At 48.1% G+C, this 25,438-nt stretch overlaps 3 protein-coding genes across 8 annotated transcripts in view; 1 reads left to right on the top strand and 2 right to left on the bottom strand.

Annotated features, from left to right (window-relative positions):
- The window catches only part of TDRD5 (tudor domain containing 5), a 31,704-nt gene extending 6,953 nt beyond the window's left edge, over nt 1-24,751 (bottom strand). Inside the window, exons 1-9 of one of the 6 annotated variants that reach the window (XM_068417047.1) lie at nt 23,459-24,751; nt 21,358-21,484; nt 9,922-10,160; nt 8,470-8,901; nt 7,527-7,654; nt 4,504-4,724; nt 3,368-3,574; nt 1,709-1,775; nt 540-740 (exon numbers count right to left, since the gene is read on the bottom strand). In XM_068417047.1, the coding sequence (XP_068273148.1) occupies nt 540-740; nt 1,709-1,775; nt 3,368-3,574; nt 4,504-4,724; nt 7,527-7,654; nt 8,470-8,901; nt 9,922-10,153 (1,488 nt within the window). In that variant the 5' untranslated portion in view covers nt 10,154-10,160; nt 21,358-21,484; nt 23,459-24,751. Of the gene's footprint in view, nt 1-539; nt 741-1,708; nt 1,776-3,367; nt 3,575-4,503; nt 4,725-7,526; nt 7,655-8,469; nt 8,902-9,921; nt 10,161-13,737; nt 14,770-21,357 lie in introns of those variants that run through there. The other 5 variants (XM_068417049.1, XM_068417050.1, XM_068417052.1 and 2 more) reach the window with 5 other exon arrangements.
- On the top strand, nt 13,801-21,368 carry NPHS2 (NPHS2 stomatin family member, podocin). Its single transcript, XM_068417054.1, has 8 exons — nt 13,801-14,077; nt 15,655-15,758; nt 17,337-17,409; nt 17,717-17,799; nt 18,685-18,888; nt 19,433-19,488; nt 20,294-20,372; nt 21,090-21,368. The coding sequence occupies exons 1-8, from the start codon at nt 13,801-13,803 to the stop codon at nt 21,366-21,368; spliced, it is 1,155 nt and encodes a 384-aa protein (XP_068273155.1).
- Nucleotides 24,723-25,438, bottom strand: part of AXDND1 (axonemal dynein light chain domain containing 1) — a 19,937-nt gene continuing 19,221 nt past the window's right edge. Inside the window, 1 exon segment of the mRNA XM_068416745.1 lies at nt 24,723-24,847. Within this exon segment, the coding sequence (XP_068272846.1) occupies nt 24,723-24,847 (125 nt within the window).

Here is a 25,438-nt window from a genome sequence, read left to right as displayed (position 1 = left end):
GCAGCTGCCCTGGCTTTCACTGCTGATGGCCTTGATCACCATCCCACAGCTGGCCACAAACTGAAACCAAATGTAGCAGAAGATTGCTTCTATAAATTTTAACCCCACAAAACCAGGACACCCTCTCAGTTTGGCCTTATGCTCAGAACATCTGTAACTATTTTACTTTTCCATGTTATTCATACAGGATGTGGGTCAGCTCCAGATGAATCTACAGTACTAACAAGCTAAACAACTTAAAAAAAAAAATCAAAGTCTTCTAATCCACTGTTAGAAGACAGGATGAAGACAATTTGTCCTTCTAAACCAGAACATCTCTGCTGTATCATCAGATTCCACCTTAACCAGAAAGCAACCTCCCACCATAGAGTTCAACACCGTGGGATGAAGTCACAAAATGCTAAGTTACAGGAAAGCAGGGAATACCAGTCCTGCTCTTCACAAAACTACTTGCTTCAAGCTATGGATCTTCCCATTACAGGCACCCAACCGATCCTTTCCCTGCCCTTCCTTTCAGCAGCACACGCCTCCCTCCTGACCTGGGAAGGAATGTTCTCTCTGCAGACCGCAGCGAATTGCCAATCCCTCAAGACACAGTGGAAGTAGACATCCTTCTCGGTGGATGTGTCACACAGGAAGAGATGCAAAATGCCATTCACATATTCATCCACGATGCCCACAAGCAGCTTGGAGCCACACAGGTTCTTGAACAGGACAGTTGCTGCATTGGACCACGTACCCTGAAGAAGAAACAAGAATGTAAATTTACTATAAACAGACCAACATCCACCGCCTGAGACCTTCCCTTGTGGGCACTTGTCAAAAAGGCAATTAAGCTAGGTCAGGCTAGGGACAAATACAGGAAATTCAGGCAGACAAGCTTCCCAGCACTGAACTAAACCAAACTACCCCAAAGCCTGCAATGCTAGTTACACTGGGCATGCCCTTTCACCCTACATACCTATTTCCAAACACAGTTTGATGGCATCCACCAGTGATTTTATCACAATTGCCTAAAATTGTTATTTTTTGTTGTGGTTTTTTTTTTTTTTAGTTCCTGGAATCATGTGATTATAAATGTTAAAAGCGTCAAAAGTTTTTAAGAAGCTGCTAAGCCTCACCACAATGAAAACTGTGATTCTTTAACCCTCAAGAAACAGAGGAAATAACTTTTTTAAAACAAAGTCTTTAAAACACAGAAGCAGCAACTCTGCTCACATGCTTTCCTTCAGAGATTGTTATTTCTCAGGCTTCTTGACCAAGAGGTTTCCCAGCATAGAGGAATTTTCTTATGACCTCTGTAATTCTTTGGCTATGCTGATTGCATCAAACCAACTCACTTAAAACTCCGTCACAAAATAAATTTTTACAAGAGGGCTGGAGCTACCAAGGCTTCAGAAGGACGCTGGAGAACTACTGGCAGGGGAAGAAACAATCTTGCTCGTTTGCTTTACAGTAGCTATCTGTTTCTGCAACAATATATGCAAGAATACTCTGATCATAAGGAAAACAGCAGAAGGGTGATCACTTGCAGAGACAGAGACTTACGCAGTCATACTCTGCTGAACATAACAGCAGCAATTCTGCTGTAAACATCAATGGGACCTGAATTAATTCAAATGTTTGCCCTTATCAGGAGAAAAAGCCAACCTCTACTTGATAGCTCTCATACGCACGTCAATAAACAAAACTGCACGTGAACACAAACCTCCACGGGTTTCACCCATGCCAAGGAACATGGGATGGCCTGAGCAGGGAGCTTCGAGTAGCACCACCTACAATACAAAACAAAGCCATCACCATTACAGCAAAAACCGAGCAAAATCAGGCTGAAGAGCAGAACTTCCTCGTTTTCTGGGCTTTAAAATCAGCTTAGGAATAGAGAGGCACTTATTGGATTTTGCACTTATGAATAAAACCCAACAGCAGCTTTGGAAAACACTCAGTATCCAGAGAACTGGCACAGCAGAAATAGCAATAACAGGTCTCTTATGCCTTCCCTTGCCCAAGCATCTTCCCATCACAACCCCTTACGATGACAGTTACAGACAGAGAGCAATGACTTTTGAACCAAAGAATGCCAACGGCCAAGCGTGAACAGAGGCAAATGAGAGGGCAGAAGCAAATATGGAAAAGATACTGAATTGCAGAGGAGAACGAGTACCTCTGACACTGCAAATGCATCCCCCTTGGACTGACAGCCGTTCAGGAGGATGTTTACATCCATTCACGGAACCCAGGAAGGAGGGTTAGGGATCTTGCCCCAAAGTGACAGAAAATGGCAAGGAGAAAGACTGAGGAATGAAGGCAGAAACAGGAAAGGATTTAGCCCAAAGTCACTATGAGGGAGTGATGGACAGGGCTGATGAGCAAAGGGCCCAGAGTGATCAGCAAAACAGGTCTTAAACAACGTCACCTCAAGCATTAGAATGTAAGCAAGGAAGCACCTGCAAGGCACCATTAACGGAATACAAACCCAGATCCTTTCTAGGAAATCAGCATGCTGGGATGTCTTTCTGAAGAAAGACAGGCCAGTCAGCCTCACCTCAGTCCCTGGGAAGGTGTTGGAGCAACTAATCCTGGGAACCATTTCCAGGCACATGAAGGACAAGGTGACTGGAATCAGCCAGCATGGATTCACCAAGTCATGCTTTACCAACTTGACAACCTTCTATGATGAAATGACTGGCCTGGTAGGTGAGGGGAGAGCAGTGGGTATTGTTTACCTTGACTTCTGTCAGGCTTTTGACACTGTGTCCTGCAAGATCCTCATAGAGAAGCTAAAGAATTATGGACTGGATGAGCAGACAGTGAGGTAGATTGAGAACTGGCTGAAGGGCCAGGCCCAGAGAGTGGTGATCAGTGATACAAAGTCTAGTTGGAGGCCAGGAACTAGCGGTGTACCCCAGGGGTCAATACTGGGTCCAATACTATTCAATGTCTTCATTAATGATCTGGATGCTGGGGGAGATTCTACCTTCAGCAAGTTTGCTGATGATACAAAACTGGGAGGAGTGGCCGATACACCAGAGGGTCATGCTGCCATTCAGAGGGACCTCAACAGGACAGAGAAATGGGTAGACATGAAGTTCAATGAAATCCTGCACTTGGGGAGGAACACCACCACGCACCAGTACACATTGAGGGCCGACTGGTTGGAAAGCAGCATTTTTACCATGAGGGTGACCAAGCACTGGAACAGCTTGCCCAGAGAGGCTGTAGAGTCTCCACCCTGGGAGACATTCAAAAGCTGTCTGGACATGGTCCTGGGTAGCCTGCTCTAGATGGCCCAGGAAGGCTGGACAGGATGACCTCCAGAGGGCTCTCACCATCCTGTGATTCTGTCACACATGTGTAATTTACTTACTTGAGGAATCTCAGCCCAGACCTTCGGACAATTTCGAGGTTTCCGTAATCTGTGTAGAACACCTCTACTTCTTGGTCATTGATCACACGGTGGATGATAACACGGTAGCACCAATTCGAGACCATTACACAGCAAAGCTGTCCGGGCTGTACTGAAGACTCAGGCATGACATAACGATCAGAAACAATTTTATCTGAGTAACAGTGTCTGCAAAAGATCATAATGAAAAACTCTGCTTGGCAGGATGCAGGATATGAACGAACAGAAATATACCGGGCTTCAGAAGAATCCTGATTTCTCAAAGTCCCCATGACATGACTTTTCAGGAATTGTTTTAATAGATGCTTTACATCTCTGTTCTGCTACGCTTAAACTGAAATGACAATAAAAAAATGCAAACCCAAACTTTTAACATTTGAAGGATATTCTTGGGGTCTAACAAAAAGTTAATTAACAGGGATTAATAGGAGGCTAAATACAGTCATTCCAGTCATTAATTTTTAACATTACCTTGACATGTCAGTGCTTCTTATGATCCAGGTTCTGGAGTACTGGGTCATACACACAGTATCTGTCTGCAGAGTCTGTAATCACACTTTACATGTGCCCCATGGACATCAAGCACTTACTGTGGCACACAATTAACAGCAATCGTACCACTGTCGTGGTGGAACAGAATCCCTAATGCATAATGTAACTGACACAAACAAAGCCACTGATGGGGTTTTGCTTTCAAATATAGATATGACAAAGGCCTATAACCTGTTGCTCTTTGCTAAGTGTTGCAGATGGAAGTAAAAGCCTTAACCGAGCACAAGAGCAACAGTAGCGCAGACAACAGGGAGGTGTAAAGGAACCCTAAAGTTCTTTTCCATAACCTTTCCAGGCTCTTAAAGTTTAAGACTGTCTAGGACACAGCCAAACTCCCGTGAATTACTATTAACCATACTTATTGCTTGCTAGTTAAAAGGAATGAGCATTATGAGTAGGTGTTTCAGTACGGCACCAGCATCTCCGTAGCAAGTAATCAAGCCAGCAGTGACCATAACTAACAGCTGGTTGCCTTGTTCCCTCAGCGCAAATACACACACACACACACCAGGTAGTAGTACTGAACCAGCACAGCATGTTCGCACCTCATGTTAATCATCATATCCTGCAGTTTATCAGAGGTTTCGCTGCTGCAGATGTGGATGTAGAACTGGCTAGGAGAGATGACGAATTCCACAAAGACTCCCACCAAGCACCTTCTCTCCAATGGTGGTAAACTGCAAAGCCTTCTCTCCTGAACAGCATCTGGGGGGACTTCTGGAGTCATTATCAACTTGGCTAGTAGGGACTGCTTCAAATCTTGAGGCTACAAAGGGATAAGAGGAAGGTGGCACTCAGATGTCTTGTCACGCACTGAACACAAATGACTGGCCTTTCTGCTAAGGTAAAAAAAAATAGTTCTGCTTTCGTGGGGAGCTGTGAATTACTAAACATCAGAGAATCCCAACAAACTGCGCAAACTTGCATTACAGCCTTCCCTGTGATAGAAGTGTTGGTTTTCACGCTCTCTCTCTTCCTTCCTTCTTTCTTCCCTCCATTGTAAAGAGGGGTGCAACAAGAATACCTTGCTCATATTTCTGCAAGGAATAAAGGAGAGGAATTGAAGTCATATCACATATTTAAACAGAAGTATTAAATGGCTACTGCTAAAAAAACAAAACAAAAACCCACACCAAAAAAAATGCAAACACACCCCTCCTGTTTGTTGGGTTTTACCCAAAAGATGCTATTTCTGTGTTCCATGACCATGAAAGAGTACATGACCGAACCAGCAAAACTCTATCTGAAAATGATTTAAAACTGACAGAAGGCACAAATGCATCTCACTTTCACACTAGAGCTATTTCCCAAGAACAATAACAAACAAAACCTTCAAATTCTGTTCTTTTCTCACTCTAGACAAATTTCTACGAATGAGTCGTTAGCACAGTTTACACTTTTGTGTTATTCTTTAACTGCTGAAAACATTATTTCACTTGAACTAGTGTGGATGGGAACATTAATCAGACATCAGCTACTTCTTTCACTGCCTCAAGAGCTTTATTTTCTGCCAATGAACAGCACTCCTCCAGTGTCAAGATTATTTCAATTTTACTCATCATGAATATGCTACAAGTTACCACTGCATTATACATCAGGCAATGGATGGGAAATTTGTCTTCCAGCACACACCCCATTGCTTATCTGGCTAAATTCAACTGCAAGCAATGGGTTTTTGCAATACTGGCTCTTTTAACCATTTTTTAAAGCAGCAGATAAAGAGCCTCTCCTTCTGCAGACTAAGCAAGGGCTAACACCCCTGCATTTTTCTGAGTTAAAAATTTTGACTAAAACACTGAGTTAAACAGTGATTTAACACTTTTGAGCTAAAGAGCAACTGAGGGAGTTCTTGCCTGAGCAGCAGCATCACCTCTAAAAACCCCCCCACATTTCATGGATTTCCTCTAAGAAGTGCCTGTGAATAATGGCATTTCTAAGGGACAGTTTTGCTCTGAGAATGCTCTTCATGTTACAGGCACACATGATCTTTATAATCTAGCCCACGCACTGCTAGGGACAACAGACATTTCTGCGAGAGACGTAGAAGACGTGTACTTAAAAACATTTTACAAAAATGCAAGAAAATTATAAAAAGATAAACCAAGAGACTGTAGAACTAGGCTTACAAGAGAGATGACTGGCAAGACTGGCTAGTTCCTTGCCCTAAGCTGGACTGGCAGCTGCCAAGAATGGTGTGGATGATACCTTTCCTTCTGCTCAGGGCGGCGAGAAAAAGCTGCTGAGAGCAGCAGCTCTATGTACTTCACCCTTCTCAGGGCCGAGCAGATCGATTCAGACCTTGTTCCTCATTTGTCCCTTACAACACTTCCACTATCAGTCTCTCATGACCTGATACCTGGATATGTCGCAGCAGGGTGGGAATCAGGTTGCATCTTTCCCCTCTACCTCACAGCATCCCCATGAACAAGCGTGTTCATGGCACACGCAAAGTAACACATTCCAATCTGCTTTCCTCCCCTTTAGGGATTTTTTTTAAACAAAATGGCCAGCTCGATGTTTCATGAGCAATACTAGCTGTACAAACGTCTTCCAAGACTGCTAGGATCTTTAAACAGGTTCCCTTTTCAATACATAAGAACAAACACCTGACTTGAGGTTGGGGTTATCAGGACCACATACCCCCTTTTTTTACCCTTCCCACAAGCAGACTTCGTTTGATCTAGGGGAGTTCCCTGTGAACTTCATCACACCAAACTAAAATTTCTTTAAAGGATCAGAACAGCCTGCCCAAAATCTCTAAATGCTATGCTTTATGAAGTGCTGCACAAAGTCCAACTCGTAGTCCCAGGCTTCCCAGTTCACTAGTGCACAAAACACCAAATTCAGGAAGAATTCCTGGGACCTTCCCTATGCACTCCAACCTACAGTTGCATACAGCCACAAGACAAGCTTGGCAGAGGAAATAACTCAGTAGGAGGATTTTCCTGAGAAAAAGAAGGCCTAAAGATGCTCAAAAAAAAAACCCAGGAGACACAAATTTTCCCAACCAGGTTTGGCAGTTCAGAGCCTCTGTACTGTTCTTCTCCATCCCTTTCTAAAAGTACACTGCTAAAAAACAACAAAATTCTCAAAGTCCAACCAAACAGCAGAGCTGAGACCGCAGGAATCAAGGTCTCTGAGGACCATTCCCCAGCTCTGTCATACAGCTGCTCAACAGTTAAGCCCTGCCTACTGCAGCAGGGGAAATTCCACACAGCTAGTCTCAGAACAAAGTAATTAAAGTCCAATTACAAGTAAGGACACCAAAAGGGATCATCACTATTATCACAGAGCAAGATCATGCTTAACTGACCTCAGATGATCTGTAACATAGATCTCAAGACCAGAAAGAGACAAGAAAAAGACCTAGTTTTGGTGGCATATAAAGCTATATACCAGGGCAGTATAAGTCTGGTCACCTTCAGACTCATCTACAACAGCTACAGAAATTTTTGGAACAGCAGTGCATCAACAATGCAAACTCATCAGAAAAAAAAGCAGTAAAAAAGAGTCTCATCCCCTGTATTAACACATGAAAAAGCTACAGATCGCTTGTCTACCCACTTACTTGTTTGAGGCCATCAGCCAAATCTACTGTTGCTGTTTCCACTGGCTCTGACTTCTCTTCTGCTGTCAGATGGAAGCCCTTCGTCTCACAGCTGGGTTTCAAAGGAGGTATCTCAACTGCAGGTGCTGCTGCAAAGACAATAATTTGGCTGTTATTCTTTGTTGGATTGATGCGGTGTTACATATTAAGCAGAAAGAGAAGACTCCTGAAAATTAAAGTCTGAAAGCACTGGTGCCATTTTTCTCATCTCTTGTAGCACTCCCAGCCACCAGAGTCATGAGGACTCACTTGAGAGCCATCCTTCACTGTATTAATAAATTAAAAGAGAACAAAAAACCAAAAAACACTTGCTCCTGTAAGCATGCTAAGGGTTAAATCAATTGCTAGAATGATGCTAAAATTAATTTTCCCCAGAAAAATCAGGAATTTGGCAGGAACCACAAGTGATTTTCTGCCTTCTCTCATAGCTGTTATGGGAACACTGAGGACATCCACAGTCTCTTCTGCTTTCTTTTGTGGAACATTGTAGCTGTGCCTTTCAGACTAGTGCTAAACCTTCAGACTCAAAAAGCACATCGAAAGGCTTTACCAGCCTGCGGAGCAGACCTTCTGGAGATCCTTCTGGTTTTGTTATCTATTGCCTGGAATGACTAGAAATTCCAGTCCCGCACACACATTCAAAAAGCCCGTACTCTGAACGGGTTAAACATCCCTTCTTTCACCTCACACCAAGAAAAAGGTAGCAAGCTGTGGAAAATTTCCAGTTAAGTTCTCTGCTACCACGACAACTCCCTTGTAACAGCTGCTTCTGCAGCACCCCAAGGCCCTTCTGTGCGAAAACCTAGGGGAACCGGGACTACTACAGCAACACTTGAAACACAGTTTCTTGGCCACAGCGCTTGCGAGAGCCACATGCTTTCAGTTAAATAACACATCGCCTCACCTTGTGGAGTCTCTTCCCCCACCTTGCCTTGCTGCACCTCTTCCTTCTCTATCTCACTTGCCAGGCAGTTCTTCAGGATCAGCAAGGAACCTGCTCTTGTCCTCTCAACCGCAATGATATCAGACACGCTTCTGAGGACTTCAAACATGGACAAAAAGCCATATTGCGTGTACTTGAACACCCGGCCAAAGCGTTTGAAGAAGGCCTTATCAAAGTCCAAGAGCAGAAGTGGTGAGGAACTCAGTAGATCCTTCAGCTCAGCCTTCACCGTTGCTGGCAGGACAGGAGCCCTGCCCCTCCAAGGGCAATTCTGTGGTTTCTTAGAGCGAGAAGCAGCATCTGCCTTCACAACAACACTCTTCCGTGCCTTACCACTTCTCTTCTGTCTGGCAACCAGTTTAGCAATCGCTTTGGTGCTCTCATCTGCAACGGCTACAACAGAAAGAAATAAACTATTGGACTACCAAAACAGTGAACCACTAAAAGCTCTCCACTGGCAAAGCTCCTCTTCTTTCCTTTCTTTCCTCTTCCCCCCACCCTTTTCAGAAGCAGGTGTCTCCTTCAAAAGCAATCACACTCATTCCTGGCTGATTTCCAGCAGGGCAACCACTTTTCCTCTCCCTTTGCAAACTGGACTGAACCAGATTTAACAGCCAACAACCAATTTGCACCCTCATTCCTATAAATCCAGACCCAGGTAGGAAGGCGGGTCAAATTCTTGGACACGGGATCACAACTGCAAATCCAGCTGCTGCAAGTTCTGTTGGGAAAACAGTAAATGGCTCATTGCTCCCCTCAGCCAGAATCACAGTAAACCCCCACTATGGAGCACCCACCCACCCAGGCAAGGTCTCCCTGGAGAGCAGCCCAGGTCTTTTTCATGCTTTTAAACAACTTTTTCTTGTCTTACTGTAGCACTCTTAAAAAAAAAAATCATTTCACCCTTCCCGATCAACTGTTTGCACCCACCATTTGTTTCCACAGCTCTTCCCCAAAGAAAAGGAAAATGAAAAAGGTTTTCTGATACAGACCAAACTTCCCATGGGGTCAGGTAGGGAAACATTTACAACTTCTCCTGAGAGGCCCCATCCTTGGTTTTGGATCCTGCTGTAGTCTGCATTTACAGGAAAAGTGAAGCTTACCAGTTCTAGTGTACCCATAAGAAACGTGACTGCAGTTTCTAAATTAAGTGCAGAATGCAAAATGTACAAAAATAACTAGAAGGCTGTTTGATTTTTCAGGGGGAGAGCGGAAAAGCATTAAATGGGAGATCAAAATACAGGAAGAAACATCAAAGACAATAAATTAAACAGAGCTATATGAGAAAAAGAGTAACAGAGATATGTGACCTACAGCTCTGGGAATTAATCCTGCACGTCCCCATTTTGGAGCATCATTTCATACTAGTATGTGGTTCCAAACTCCTCCACCCATAAGGAAATAAAACCTCACCTTTGAGGATAAAAGTGCCTTTCTCATAAGGACAGACTCGGACAACTCCAGGCATATGTGCCACCAGCTCCATGGTGGATTGGAAGCCCAGGTCACGCAGAGGGAGAGGTTTGCCAATCATGGCCATGTACTCCTGCTCCAACTCCGCTGGGGTTAAGCCCTCTTTGACAGCCATTAGCAGCGACCTCACCTCCTTCTTCAGCATCTCCATAAGCTCTGCCCGCTTCCACATGTCCACGCTAAAGGTCAAACAAAAGCAAGCAGAAAACAACATGTACCACAGCTGCTCAAATACGGACAAGAAGACTTCTTACCACTTAGCAGCTGACAGCTGGTGGGGGGAGAGGGCAGCAAGCCAGGTTCACCAACAGCCCCCACCTACCAACCCCTCTGTTTCCTTGCCTGCACCCCTGGAGGTGCCACCCTTCGGCACCCACCGTCCCAGCTAAGATCATGGCTCCTCCTGCATCCACTGCCTGTCCCCATGGGATGTGGCCACTGCAAGCACTGCACCCCCCCAGAGTTCAGTGCACCCCTTAAGCCCCCGCCCCAGGGACTGCCCTCTACAAACCCTGCCGCTCCACAGCGGCCCCTGAACTGCTGCCTGAGGATCCCCCCACCCCACCGGCCTCACAGAGAGCTCCTAAACCCGCGCCTGGGGATTCCGCCCTCCCCATAGGGTCACTGCCCCCTAAAGGGATCCCTGTGCCCCTAAACCACAGCCTGGGGACCCTCCCCAGGGGGTCGCTGCGGCCCCCGGCGCCGCCCGCACTCACCGCGCCATCGCGCCGCCCCGGGCCCACCCCCGCTGCGCGCCTGCGCGCGGCCTTTCCCGCCCTTCTGGGGCGCGAGGGCGGGGCGGGGCGGGGCGTCCCCCTCCGCCTCCTACTGCAGCGGGGCCGGTAGGGCGCCACCGCGCGGGCGGAGGCGGCACTGCCTCTCCTCAGCGCCCTCCCCGGCGCCGCCCTGAGGCGAGCATGAGGGGCTTCCCGCAGCGGGGAGGGAGCCTGTCCTGGGGGAGCGGACCCCGGGGCCTGCACGGCGCTGCTGGCCCTGCCTCCTCCTGAGTGAAAACGTTAGGGATGTGTCCTTCTTTGCAGATGACACCAAGCTGGGTGGGAGTGTCGATCTGCTGGAGGGTAGGAAGGCCCTACAGAGGGATGTGGACAGGTTGGATCGATGGGCCGAGACCAACGGCATGAGGTTCAACAAGAACAAGTGCCGGGTCTTACACTTGGGCCACAACAACCCCCTGCAGCACTACAGGCTGGGGGAAGAGTGGTTAGAAAGCGGCCCGGCGGGAAGAGACCTGGGGGTGCTGATCAACAGCCGGCTAAACATGAGCCAGCAGTGTGCCCAGGTGGCCAAGAAGGCCAATGGCATCCTGGCCTCTATTAGGGATAGTGTAGCCAGCTGGTCTAGGGAAGTGATCATCCCTCTGTACTCGGCACTGGTGAGGCCGCACCTTGAATACTGTGTCCAGTTCTGGGCCCCGCACTTCAAGAAAGATGTTGAGGTGTTGGAGCGAGTCCAGAGGAGGGCGACCAAGCTGGTGAAGGGTCTGGAGGGTCTGTCCTACGAGGAACGGCTGAGGGAGCTGGGGTTGTTTAGCCTGGAGAAGAGGAGGCTCAGAGGTGACCTTAGTGCAGTCTACAACTACCTGAAGGGAGGTTGTAGTAGAGTGGGAGTCGGCCTCTTCTCCCAGGCTACTAGCGATAGGACAAGAGGACACAGCCTCAGGCTTTGCCAGGGGAGGTTCAGGTTGGACATTAGGAAGCATTTCTTCTCAGCAAGGGTCATTAGCCATTGGAAGGGGCTGCCCAGGGAGGTGGTGGAGTCACCAGCTCTGGAGGTGTTTAAGAAAAGACTGGACATGGCACTTAGTGCCATGGTCTAGTTGACATGGTGGTGTTAGGGCAATGGTTGGACTCTATGATCCCAGAGGGCTCTTCCAACCTGATTGATTCTGTGATTCTTTCTGACAGGAAAAGTCAGTGTGTGGCAAAAGATAAAAAAAAAAGGACCGATTCCTTTAAGGTGACAAACACCAACGTTATTAAGAGCAGTCTTGTATTTTTTAGTCCCATCTGAGAGGAAAACCCACAGTGGAGAGACTGAGTGACTTTCCCCAGGCCGAAGAGTGTGGTGAACTGGGTTGCGATGGCCGTTTCCTAAGGGTTTGCAGTCCTCCGAGAAACCTCAACAGCCTGGTTGATTTCCACACGAGGATACATTTCAATATGACAAGAGGGGAGGAAGCTGCGGATTTTGGGACAGCAAAGGTTGCAAACCCATCAGCACGTGCTCTTGAAGCATCTCCCCCATCCCAAGGTAGCAGCTGAAAACATCCCATGGGGATGGAGGAGTTGGGAGCCGCTGGCCAAATTAAACACTGGACAAAAGCAGAAGGTTGAGGGTTTGGAGGTGTTAAATATGCCATGGTGCTGTTGACAAGAAATCAACCAAAGTCTGTGCTGCCCAACCAAAACCAGACCTGAGCCACCACCTACTACTGCTGCTGCTTGAAACACCACCTGCCTTTTCGGCAGCTGGAGACCATCTCCCCCTGCCCCATGTTGGCCAAGTGATAAACACAAAGCAAAAAAGTCTCTGGAGCACTTCTAAAGCAAATACAGACACTGTATGAGTTTATTAATTACAACCTATGTCTGCCCAACTTTCCTCCTCTGCCCTTAGCCCTCTCCATCCACTGCTTCCCCGGTGACCTGCTGACAAGGCACCCAGCACGACAGAGCAGAGAAAGCAGGGAGCTGGTGCTCCTGCCCTCCCTGCCTGCAATATCCTGACTCTGGGTGGGCCACAAGACTGTAATAAAATAGGAATCTGTGAAAAAACAAGAGCAGCACCTCCCCACCCAGCTTTCCAGCTCCCTCCAGCCACTCCTCCACATCAGAGGCTGGGCATCCCTGAGCTCAGCACTGCCCCATTGACAAGGGAGTCACCGCTTTATGTTCCAGCCTTGTCTTGCTGCAGTATAACTTCTAGCCAGGTGCTGGTTTCTTTAATACGGTCAGTGAATTTAACACTTTAAAAGTGTTTCTTGCAGAGGTTTCTGCAGGTGTCACCACAGGCTGTGCAGCATGAAAAGAAAAAGCTCTTATGTTTGCTCTGCCACGCTCCTGCTGTAGAAAAATACAGAAGCATTTAGGCACAAACTCTTTCAGGAATTCAACAGCTCTAACCCTGCAATGGCCTCCATGCTTTGCACCCATTGAGGAAAGTTCATGGTTGAACTGGGACCAGCTGATTTCCCTCCCTGCTAAAATGTGAGGTGACCCTAGAGAGAGGGAGTTTGCTGCCAGTGTCCCTCCACTGTGCCAGCCAAAGGGTTTCTAGAGAGCAGACCGGTGTGAGATGCTACTCACCCAGCCATTCTCCGCAATGCCCTCTCCACTGCTCTCGCCAGTAAAGGTTTTTCATGCTGGTGTTTATTGCTCTGGGCCACTCTCACCATCTGAGGTCTTAGGAGCCACATGTCTGACAGTTACTTTTAGGTTGCTTTTCAACAGCTTTGCAGAAAACATCTACTAAAAAATCATCTGAGTGCCTTTGATTGTGTTTTATTTCCAAAGGCAGGAAGATGCAAACAGAATGTCCTCCTGGAGCCCACCCTGTCCATGTCGAACCTTTCCTCCCATCTCCACAGCAGTGTGCGATGAGAGCAGAGCAGCTGGCAAACAGCTTGCTCACTTCACTGTCTGTTAGGTCTGACAAGCCTGTGATAAACAAGCCCCCTTGATCTGACACCTCCCTTTCTCTCCCCCCCACCCCCCATCACCTGGTTTTCCTGCTTACAGCAATAAATTCAAGCAGAGATTCACCCAGCTCCCACAGGCAGCTGCATGCTCCTCAGCACAAATGAGGATGGATAAGAGGTCTCGGAGCTCTTCCAGGGAGTCTCACAGGAGATGCAGAGAGTCCCCAGCTACACAGAGTAAACAAGAGAAGAAGGAGAGCAGCACAGAAGCTGGGAAAGGAAGGGGAGACATAAAGCAGGAGAAAACAAAGGAGATCAAGAGCACCACAGGGACCGACGGTCGGGTGCACACATCCACGGTGGTGGATGTGGACGATGTGATATCTGATGAAGAAATGCAGGCAATGGCGTTGCTGGACAGCGAGCAGCAGGAGGAAGGTATGGCCTATGGAAGGGAAGGGGCAGGAAAGCCACGGGCTCTTTGACCCTCTATGGTCACAGTATGACTCTGCTCTCTGCACGGTGTCATCACACACACCTTGCAGAGATGTGGTTATCATCAGGACGGGATATGGGAGACTCGAGGCAGCCTCCTAGCCAGGTTCTGCAGTCAGTACAGGCTGATCAACACCATCTAGCAAAGTGATGAACTTTTTGCAACAAGCAGTTACATCCCCAGCACCCTTCATGCTTCAGCTCACTGCTCCCCAGTTCTGTTCATGCTCTACTCTCTTCCTTTTCTTGCTTGCCCTTCTTTAGGTGGACAGAGTTAGCCTCAGTGCCAGTCCACAGCCCAAAGAACTGCACCGCAGGGAAGAACTGCGCTTGAGGTGCACAGTCGTAGCTCCCCTTCTGGACAACCCTCGAGGGCAGCTCCTCTCCAGGGCATGTGTTAAGCAGATTCCCAGCCTGCCACAACAGGAGAGAGCATCGTGAGGCTTTTGGCAGGATGGATGTTACAGGAGCCAGAGTCACTTGTCCGCTTCAACGCCAGCACCTTTGCTGCTGTAGAGTGACACAAAGGTTCAGACTTGCTCCTGTTTCTCTGGGAACTAATTTTTCACAACTACCTCTTTCTGCTTCAGTTATGGGAATCCCAGCTAGCAAGTGGTGCTGTGGAGCTCTAGTGATCGTGCAGGTTGATCACGCAGATCTGAACTTCTCTCAGGACCTGGTGGCTCTGCAGAGAGCTCTAAAGGCAAAGGGGCAGGGGTGGAAGTACTAGAAGGAATTCAAAATGGGAGGGATGCAGGGATGCTAACTTCACTGCTGGAAAACATGGTCCACTCTCTGGGTCGAGGTACACCCAGAAGTAATCTATTTTCATGCCATACCTGCAGATTTTCCCTCAGGCAGGAGCACAACAAAGGGCAACCAGATCAAGATGACCCACACTCACTTTGGGGAGATGTAGAAGGTAATATCTGGGGCTGACCACCCCAGTCAGCCTCCAGCACTTTGGTGTGGCTGCTGTGGAGCACAGGGAGATTTCAGCAGCACCAGTGGCTTGGTCCCATCACATTAGGGAGCTAGGATGCCACTAAAATCCTATCCCAAAAAGACCTGAGATACTCTGACAGAGAAGGGCACCTCAGGCTATGCATGTTGAAAGCTACCTCTTATTTACAGTCTTTTTGACGTTAGCTTCTCTTCCCTGATAAGCTTCTGGGATCCCAGCTCAGCTAACAAGTTGCCCGTTGCAAGCCTTTCGACGCTGCTTGGTAGCTGCAGGTCTTCAAGCTAAAGGCTGCTCTCTAGTCAAGGCACTATGGAGAAGCATGGCTCAATTTCTGCCAGTAAAGCAGAGGCAAAACCTGTCAGTCCATCGTGGCAGCTCCTGGCCAGCTGGGGCAGGGAGTATTCTTTAACACAGCTCCAGAGAGAGCCAAATGGTTCATGTACACCGGGTCTAGGCAAAGGACAACATCAAAGCTGATCTGTGCAGGCACTTGTCAGGCCATCAGTATTCTGGGAGCAGTCCTCTCCTAATAAAGTCATGTTGGATTTCTCCCTAGGTGCAAAGTCTCCGGGTCTGGGTATCTGTGAGTGGCTTCTGACCATCTTGTCTTTCCTGTTCATCGTAATGACCTTCCCCATTTCTGTCTGGTTCTGCATGAAGGTGAGAATAGTCACAGGGCCTCTCTACGTTTAGTATTTCGTGTCTGATGTGGATGTAACTCACTGGTTCACCATGTGTTGAACGTGAGCATAAAGCTTTTTTGGCCTAAGGCCCTATTTACACCTCTTCAACTCATCATTAATTTTGACTTATCCTTTATCACATGTTGCTGCTGCAGAGGGCTGCACAGGGGTCCAGACACTGCCTATCAGATACTCCTGCTGCAATATCAGGAGGCAGAGGCTGAGGTTTCTCTTTTTTAAAACACATTGCAGGTCCGTTCACTTTCAAACATAACCCTCAACCTACCAAGCCCAGAGATGGTTGCGTTGCAGCAGCAGGGTAAATAGGTTTTGAATTAAAAAATTGAAGAGATTGCAGATTTTCGCTCTTCCTCCCATTTTCTCAGATTCATAGCATGGCTACAAGTAGGCATATTTTGATAACCACTTCTCAGGAAATTTCACGTGTATCTTGTTCTCAACAAGAGCGTCAAGTATTATGGCTCAGATCTTACAAGTGTGAGCACACACACACTTGGTTCCCTTGGAGGCAAACAACCAACATGGAAAATTTTAAGCTCAGTGTGTTCGAATTTGGCCAGGCTGTTATAAATATTTGAAATTAAATGAAATTTAATTTAAAATCATAAGAAGATAAGTTTAATAGAATAGGTATAATAATAGAAGTGGTGCTGTGTTCTGCTTTAGAATCTATAAAGTTAGCTATAGGATTGTTAAATTTTAACAGGTAACCATAGAAACCCCACTAGGTAAGTTACTGGACTTTTTGTTTTGTTAGAGACCGTCATGGACACTAGTTGAATACAATGGAGTTACTGGACTTCTTGTTTTGTTAGGAGACTGACATGGGTGATAGTGAAATACAATGAACACCAGTAATGCTACTTGGAAATCCCCTTACCCTTCCTATCTTGATTTAAATATTAAGGATACCATCCAGTAAAGCTAACCAATGATTATAATAAAATTAAAATATTGATGTGATCGGGTGATGGAGAGCTAACCAATGATTATAGTAAGATTGGAATATTGATGTGATTGTATGATGGGTGAAACCAATCAACGCAGAGGTTATGTAACAATGACTTGACTGAAAAAGTGTATAAAAATCCTTAAATTTTGATGCTAAGGTGGACATGCAAGGTGGAGCTATCCCCCGTGTCCCCAGCGCTGCAATAAAGGTGTGCCTGCTTCTTAATACTACATTGGTGTTAAGAGGTTTTACTCCTGATTTCGGTGACAAGGCTATAAGGAAGCAGAATGCTGGCCTCATCCTGGAAAACCCTGGGCAGCTCTACCATGGGCTGCTCTCCCAAATCTTGGGCTGTCTCATGGCTGCTCCTACGCTGCTCACGCAGAAGGCCAGCCAGCAGTTCTGGGCCAGCTTCTCCGCTTGGGTAAAGGGACTCAGTGACAGGTGACACCACTAGCTCACACTCGCTGAAATCCTCCCTTTGCACAGCTCTCCCCGAACAGACATCCTCCCATACCCGTGGGGCCCCTTTCCCCAGCCCTACACCTTCCTCTCCAGCCTGGCTTTTGTTTCCCTCTGCAGGTAGTGCGGGAGTATGAGAGAGCCATTGTTTTCCGGCTTGGGCGTCTCCTTCCTGGCAGAGCCAAAGGGCCCGGTAAGGTATTTACTGAGCTCCCCCCAGCCATGTCGCTCCTCTGCTTCATGCTCTAGCAAAGCTCAAATGCTGGTGCCCTTCAAGCAGGCATGGCCAGACAGGAGATGGGATGTCTTTGCTCCCCTTCCTCTTAGGGCCAGTAGCTTCTAATGGCTTTTCCCATCACAGAAGCAGCCTCAGAATTTGAGCCTTGGTATTACTGTTCCTTTGTAGTTCTGCATGCCAAACCCTCCCCTGTTCTCCAGAGCAGGAGAGGCAACTTCTGTGGTTCTGATGATCACCAGCTGCCTTTCTCTTCCTCCCACAGGCCTTTTCTTTTTCCTTCCCTGTCTGGACACTTATCACAAGGTAGACCTCCGCCTCAAAACCCTAGAGATCCCCTTCCACCAGGTATGGCTGACACCCTCTCTCTAGATCAATTGTTTGAATCTCTAACATTACACATTATGCTTCCAGCCTTTGCCCCTGTACAGAAAAGTTTGAAAAAACATCTCAAAGTAACCCTAACGCCTCAGAAAATGGAAGGCCAAAAATTCATCACAGTGAATTTTCTTCTTTTTTAAAACGATTGCTTTTAATCCTGTTCCATTTGACATGCTTTAGTGGTAACACACACCAATGTATGCTGGTGTGGCTGGGCCAAAGATACTGGACCAGGTTTTTTTTTTTACCCACCACACTGAGGAGGGCATGCAGCCGGGATGGGAGCTCAGACTAAGATCTTACAATGATGTAAGGGTGGGTACTCTGCTCCTGTATAAGCCCGGGAAGAAGAAAGGGCTGAACCCTCCCTTCTAACCCTTGAACCTGCAACCTCCCTTGCCACAGCCCCTCTTCTACTTTTGGGCTGTGTTGTCTGTGCTGCTGCGTTGCCAGCGGGACTGCCCTTGTCCAGCAGCATCTCCAGGCTCACCCCCATGGTGTACAGCAAATCCTTCTGGAGATACAATAACCAAGCACACACCTCAGGACACAGCCTATGCTCTCAGAACAGGAATGGACCAGGCAGTGGGAAGGGACACACAGCATGGGGTGATGACCTACTCACAGCCCCTAGCTCAGCAGCTGTACTGAAGAGACAGACACAAAGGTGCTGCTCAGGGAACTGAGTTCCAGAGGTTGTATAGTTTGCCCAAGGTCAGTCAGTAGCAGAGGTGGAAACTACAAAGACTTAACCATGCAGCTAGTCTTCATCATTCTCTTAATTGTGTGCTTTTCTGTGCTGCCTTAGAGTTATCAGAACCAGCTCCATCTCCCCTAACGTCTTCTGCTTAGGTGGTGACGAAAGACATGGTTACCTTGGAAATAGATGCCGTCTGCTACTACCGGTTGGAGAATGCCTCTCTTCTCCTCACCACCCTGACCAGCATCTCCAGTGCCATCCAGCTGCTGGTGCAGACCACCACAAAGCGCCTCCTGGCACATAGAGCCTTCTCTGAACTTCTCTTGGAGAGGAAGAGCATCAGCCAGGAGATAAAGGTACTTCCACAGTGGGGAGACACCAAAGCAAGGGGTGAACTGAGGCTCCACAAAGAAGCTCAGGTGATCAGTCCCTCAAAATCACAGACACCGGTTTGCAGAAGGGTACAATAACACCACATGTCTCCTTCACAGAAAAATGGGAGATTCTCACAAGAAATGTATTCTGCAGCCTGAGTGAGTTGCCACAAACCCAGTATTCGTGGGATCTCCAGCAGCAGTTCTCTGTGGCCATGACACACGTACATGATGATACCAATCAGGAACTGAATGCTTCCTATGGAAATGAATTGGTTCCACGCTTGAACCAGTATGGACTAGTTAAATCGTGCTAAACCCCTGGGGCAAACACAAATCGGAAGTGAGGGAAATAATTTTATTTTTGAGGGGCCTCACATAATAGCACACAAAACCTAATAAATCTGCCTTACAGTCCTGCAGTTAACTGCCTTGAATTAATGTCCCTGCACTGTCTTACTCTCTGTAAGGGGACTAGGCCAGGGCTGGTGTTCTCCCCATGCTCTAAAATTATTCCTCTTCACAGGTGGCTTTGGATGCAGTTACGGGCGGCTGGGGGATCAAAGTGGAGAGAACAGAAATGTAGGTAGGAAATGCTGGTGGAGGGGACTTCCCTGGCCCTTTGCAAGTACCTGTCCTGCCCTGCTCACTGCTGCCTGCTCCTCCTCCTGCTTCACCTCTGGCTCTCTCCCTGCAGCTATTCTGCAGAAGGTAGAGCATCACCTCTTGCCTTCCTATTTTCCCTGCCCCTTTCAGCCTCTGCCTCATGTAAAACTCCCACATGCTCCTGCACTGACAGCCAGGGCAGGATCCTTAGCTGGGATCTCATCACCATTTCACTGCTGCTGTGGGCAGAGTTGGCACCCAATTCTGGTAGCCCAAGAGGTGCAGCAGGCACCGAACCCTGTGTCTCCCTCTAGAAGGTCTCAGGGTCTTAGCACTGGTATGGATGGGCTCATCACTCAAAAGCCCATGCAGGAAGGTGTGACTCGCTCATCACGTAGAGGGCTACGGAAGAGAGAGCCAAGCTGTGAATGAGTAAATCTATGAACAGAAGGAAGTGCCCGTGCCTATCTTGAGAGCACTCTCCCAGTGGATTCTCTGCTGTCTCACAAAGAGTGAGCTTAGACTTCAAGCCTCAGAGGCACAGAGAGAAGTCTCTCTGCTGCCTAGCGATCATGCAAGCCTGGTCATTAGAAAACCAGGCTGGAGAAGGAGGATGGGAACAGAGATAGAAGGCTAAAGTAAGACACACTAAGAGGGACACCCAGGGAGCAAACAACATGAGTGAACTGCTCTGCAGAGACTGACTGATGAGCCCCTTCCAAGCCTCAGACTGACCAGGAGAGCCTAGAGCCCAGCTAATCCCTGTCCTTTGCTACCACAGCAACAACGTGCAGCTGCCTGCTGAAGTCCAGCAGTCCCTGGCTGTGGAAGCGGAGGCCCAGAGACAAGCCAAAGTGCGGGTATGCCAACTCTGAATACTTCTCATCTCCTTCCAAAATTTCCCTCCTTCCTTTCCCACCCCTGGTTTGAGGGCCCTGCGACATGCCACACAAGGATACAGCTCTGGGAAGATATGTTTCCTGTAATTCCTCTTCAAGAGCTGTGACTAGCAAGGGGAGCTGCAGCAAGAGTCTGGGCCAGCCCAGTGGAGTGCTGAATCTGGTACCTTACCTACAGGTAGGACAGAAAGACACACAAAGAAGTCTGGGATTATCCCTAGGCCCACAGTCATCCCCACGGGGATCTCTTCCTCCTCAGGGTTTCACTCTCCCCTAGGAACCCAGCGCAGGCCTGTCACCACTGTCACGTACCCCACATCTTGCTCAGCCCAGATTGGTCTCCATCCCTTGCACTGAGCTGCTCAAGAGCCTGGATAAGGTTGATGTCCAGCCCTCCTCCCACAAGCCTAGCCTGGGGGCTGCCCTCTCCCTTGCTTTTGCAGCAAGGGTATGCCAAATCATGGGCCCCAATGGGCCCAGTAAAAACAAGTTAGACACGAGGTCCCAAACTTGGGAGCATCAAGAGGTCAAGTACATGCCATGATGTTCAGACAGCAGGAATATTATAATCACACTGGCCCTGGGAATTTCACAGTAGCAACCTCCCTCTGTAACGAACAGTCCATGTCCCTTTACTCCCAACCTCACAGAAACCTTCTTTATTCCCCTCCTTGGTAGGTGATCGCTGCTGAGGGGGAAAAGGCTGCTTCCGAGTCCCTGCGGATGGCGGCTGAGATCCTGTCCAGTGCCCCTGCTGCTGCTCAGCTCCGTTACCTCCATGCACTGCACTCCCTTACTGCAGAGAAACCTGCTGCTTTCATCTTGCCCTTGCCTTTGGACGCCATGAACCTGGTCTCTCCAGCTGCCCACAGTCCTCCAGCAGTGAGCAGCCTCCTCACAGACACCACAAAACTCCCAGAAAGCCCGAAAGACAAGAAGGACTCACCCATGCTCTAAGGGCTGTCCCAGAAATGGTTGCCACTGTGCCCCTGGGCAATCCTGCTCAGAGAGGAGCAAGGCAGCAGCGCATCAGCAGGTCCTGGTCTGGAGGCAGGAGGGGAGGGAGCCCAGGCCTGTAATATAAAGCGGATTGTACATGGAAGAAGCTTCTGCTTGTTTTGGAAAGGGAAAAATACAGAGCACAAGGAGCAGGGCTGGGATGTGCGTGAGCAGGGGGTTGAGGGAAGAGGGGTGTCATCCCTTCCCTTTCACAGGGCCAGGTGCACCTTGACACCCTACGGCCCAGCCCCTGGGGTCTGATCCATCCTGCCCTGTCACCTCAGCAGGGAAGACAGACTAGCCCCCATGTCCTTAAATGCCCCTGTCCCCAAACTGGACAGCCAGGCAGGCGGCAGTAGGAGCCCAAGGTCGGTGGGGGAACAGGAAAGGGCTCAGCACGCAGGCAGGGGGGTAAGTGCTGCCAGTCTGGTTCTCCTGTGCCGAGGGAACGAGCTGGGTCCTGGAAATGGGATTTCAGTCACCACCCATGCGTGCATACATACACACACAGGCAACCAAGGTGTAACCTAGTACTAAAACAGGAGGAAAAGGAAGAGGAAAGGGCAGCCTTTAAAGCTTGGCACCTCCCTGCAAGGCACGTCAGCTGTGCAGAGGAAAGGCAGGCTGTGCTGCTGCGCGCTTCCACGGGGGGGTGAGGCAGGACAAGCTCTGAGCTTGTGGGCATCTGAACATTTTAGAGGTGATCCGTTTGACCAGCTGCCCCTGAGCGGACAGGGGGAATCCAGCACCAGTAGGGAAAACCCAGCTGCAACAGTCAAGAACAGTAATGCTTTTGCCTGCTGCAGCTGCCTTGGTAACCTCCATGTTCAGGGAAGGAACAAAGTCCTCAAAACTCCTATAATCCTCAACACTCATATATATCTTTCCTGCCAAAAGCTATTTGAAATGACCGGGAACCTACAGATACTGCAAGCCTTTCCCTTGGCAAAGACATGGAGCACTGTCAAAGAAAATACCTCCGTGCTTGGTTTCTCTGATCCTGGTGCCCTTTGGGTGGATGTCAGCTTTGCTCCTGCCCTTTTACTTGGCCTGCAGCACCTCCCCTCGCTTCAAAGCAGACCTCCCCTGCACAGCCATTCCCAGGCCCGACGTTCTGCTGCTGGTGGCCTGTAGAGGCCAAGATGGAGGGCACTGTGTGGCTCCCTTCTCTTAGTTGCCCACACAGTAGTTTGCCATCATGCACACGCCTAGCAGGGGTTACCCAGCCAGTTGCTCACTCTTGTATTTTCACTCGTTTTATTCAGTCCCTCTTTGCCTGCTGGTAACACTCACACACCTTGGCACATACCATCATAATACTTCTGTTAAACGTAGCTGTGTCACGAGGATGGCCTCTATGGACTGGCTTAATACTGCTGCAAAGGACAAGGATCCCACTTCTACTAAGCACTGCATATTCTGTATTTAATCAGCCCCTTCAGCTCCCTGGAGTCCCCTTCTCAACACTCAATGCTCCTGTAACACTCGCTCTGCAAGTATTTGCCAGCCTTTTTCCAGCAAAGACAGCCAGCGAACCAGCTCCCTCACAAGTGGCTGGGAAGTGGGAAAAATCCACCATGATCACATGAGCGTCTGAGCTCCAGGTGTAACCTCACATCTAAATCATTCTGCCACTGCAGCCGTCTCAGGAGAGGCACCTCCTGCTTGTGTGTCTGTAATAGATCTCAGGAGTGATCCACACATGGAAAACTAGCTCTGGGAAGTGGAACAGCTCTGTAATCTTCCACTGGCGAACATGAGCTGTGTGGTTACTTCTCTAAGGCTGGTTCTGGTTATTTCTCAGGCCCCTGTTTCCCAGCCTAGGGCAAAAGGGTGCAATACTACACAGAGTGAGCTGCAGATAATCCTTGCTCTGAACACTTAGCTGGCTGCATTTCTAACTCGGTGTAAAATGATCCATCCAGACTAAGATTCCTTGGCACATCAAGGACCAACACCTCTACAGATAATGTCTCAAAGGAACAAGACTTAGCCTGAGAAATGACTGTCAAGAGACATGCAGTGCTGCATCAGGGCACACACATTACCTTATTCACACTCATATCTGCAGAAGTCGGGCATCATTTTTGTTCAAACATGTACCTTTTCTGCAGCTACGGGAAAGACAAATGATAGGTACGAGCATCCTCAGCTCCAAGGAACATGCCTTGCTCCAGCAGGGTCTTCTGTCCTTTACGTATACAGAGCTGGCAGAAATTTGTCATTTTACCTTCAGGAGGTATGACATTCAAAAACCTTGCAGAAGGAAAACATCATTTTTAAATGTATTTCAGGATTAGTGTTATACGATGTTTCCAAAATAGAATTTGCTCTGGGGGAGTTGGCAAGGGCTGTAGGAGCTGACGTGGTTCCTGACAGTTTTACTGCCTGCTCTTCCAAGCTGAGAGTGGGTCCAACTGCAGAGTCACGCTGCACCCAGGCAGCTCTGCTGGCCTTGCAGAGCTTTATAACTACATAGACTGCCCTGGGTTGGGGACCCAACAGAGGAAGAAGCCCCAGGTGGCCACCTCACCGTTGGGGCTGTAGGGGTTACTGCAGCTGGGGAGCCAGGGGGCCAAAAACAGGAATCAGGGAGACGGAGCGTGCTTTTTAAATGCCATCCCAGTGCACCGAGCAGGTGAACTGACATCATCTGAGTCTGATTTTGTGACCTTGGCTGCAGGCAGCTCTTCTGTGGCAGCAATTTGAGAAAGGCCTTCAAGATCATGCACAGTGTCAGGCTGCTTCATAATTTCTGAAAGAAGGACAAAACCTTCAAAAGAAAAAGATTCAAAGACGGACAAAAATTTGTCCGTACAATTCTGTACAATTTCTTCCTAACCAGTCAGCTGGTAACTGGATCATCTGAAGCCCAGAGGATGAAGGAGGTACTCATTTATCAGATATACAACCAGGCCATGCTGGCACTGACAAAAAGAAACCCTTGATATGAGAGGAAAAATGTGCAAATGACTTACGTGCATGATCCAGCAGGGATGAGGCTGAATGAGACAGAGCAACAAGTGACTGATGAACACAATCAGGGGGCACGCACAGGGCAAGGGGAGGAAGGCATGCAGGCAGGAGAGACGTGGGTAGGAGAAGGTCGAGGTAGCAATGGTATTACAAGGAATACAAGCTATAAAGATATTAGAGCTGTGGAAGGAGGTAGAGAACAAGTAAAACATGTGGAAGTGGTAGAACTAGCTAGAAGACAAATGCTGAGTGGCACAGAGATATTGGTGTGGTAGGTAAGGAGTAACAGAGGTGGATCTGGGGTGAAACACTAGTATAAATGGGCATTAAAACTACTCAGGCATTGCTGTTCTTTAATGTTCGCTTTTTCTGGACTTATTTTCCCTTGGACTGGCCAGAAGTAGAAGCTTTGGGACTTGAGCTGGCCCCAACTTCTGAGACGCTTTCTTGGAAACATTCTTCTGAAAGAAAAACAAAACAACAAACCAAAGCCATTAAAAATACCACAGAGTTAAAATGTGCCCAAGGTATCACATCCTTAACAAACAAATTAGCCTCTCCTCCCGCTTTGATGTCAGACATAGGGTACACTGAAGGACTAAGGGAAGAAGTTTTAATTCTCATTCTTTCTCCTCCTCCACATCTTATATCTCTGTGGATCCAGTTGAGAAAGGACACAAGGAAATGCTTTCACCCACAACAAACATACTACCTAAGGAACTCACTGCCACAACAGATGGGCAAGATCAGTAGATCAGCAGTGTTCAAATAACTCCTGGAGACAGCAAGTGTCCTGTGCTCTAAACACAAAAGTTCTGTGGCCTCTGAGAGTGAAGGGACCTGGAACATTTTTTCTTTTCTACCCCAAAATCAGTGATCCTAAACAGATCTTCTTGACTGTAACAGGGACCACTCACTTACAAGGAAGATGAAGTCAATTACAGTCATCTCCCAGATATAGACCCTGTGTCATATGTCAAAATCAAACAAAATTACTTTCTCTCAAAAACAGACCACATTCAGCAGTTCCTTCTGTCCTGAGCTAGAATCAT

This window comes from Nyctibius grandis, chromosome 21, assembly GCF_013368605.1.
Source record: "Nyctibius grandis isolate bNycGra1 chromosome 21, bNycGra1.pri, whole genome shotgun sequence".
NCBI lineage: Eukaryota > Metazoa > Chordata > Aves > Nyctibiiformes > Nyctibiidae > Nyctibius > Nyctibius grandis.
This window is presented reverse-complemented; position numbering and strand designations above follow the sequence as displayed.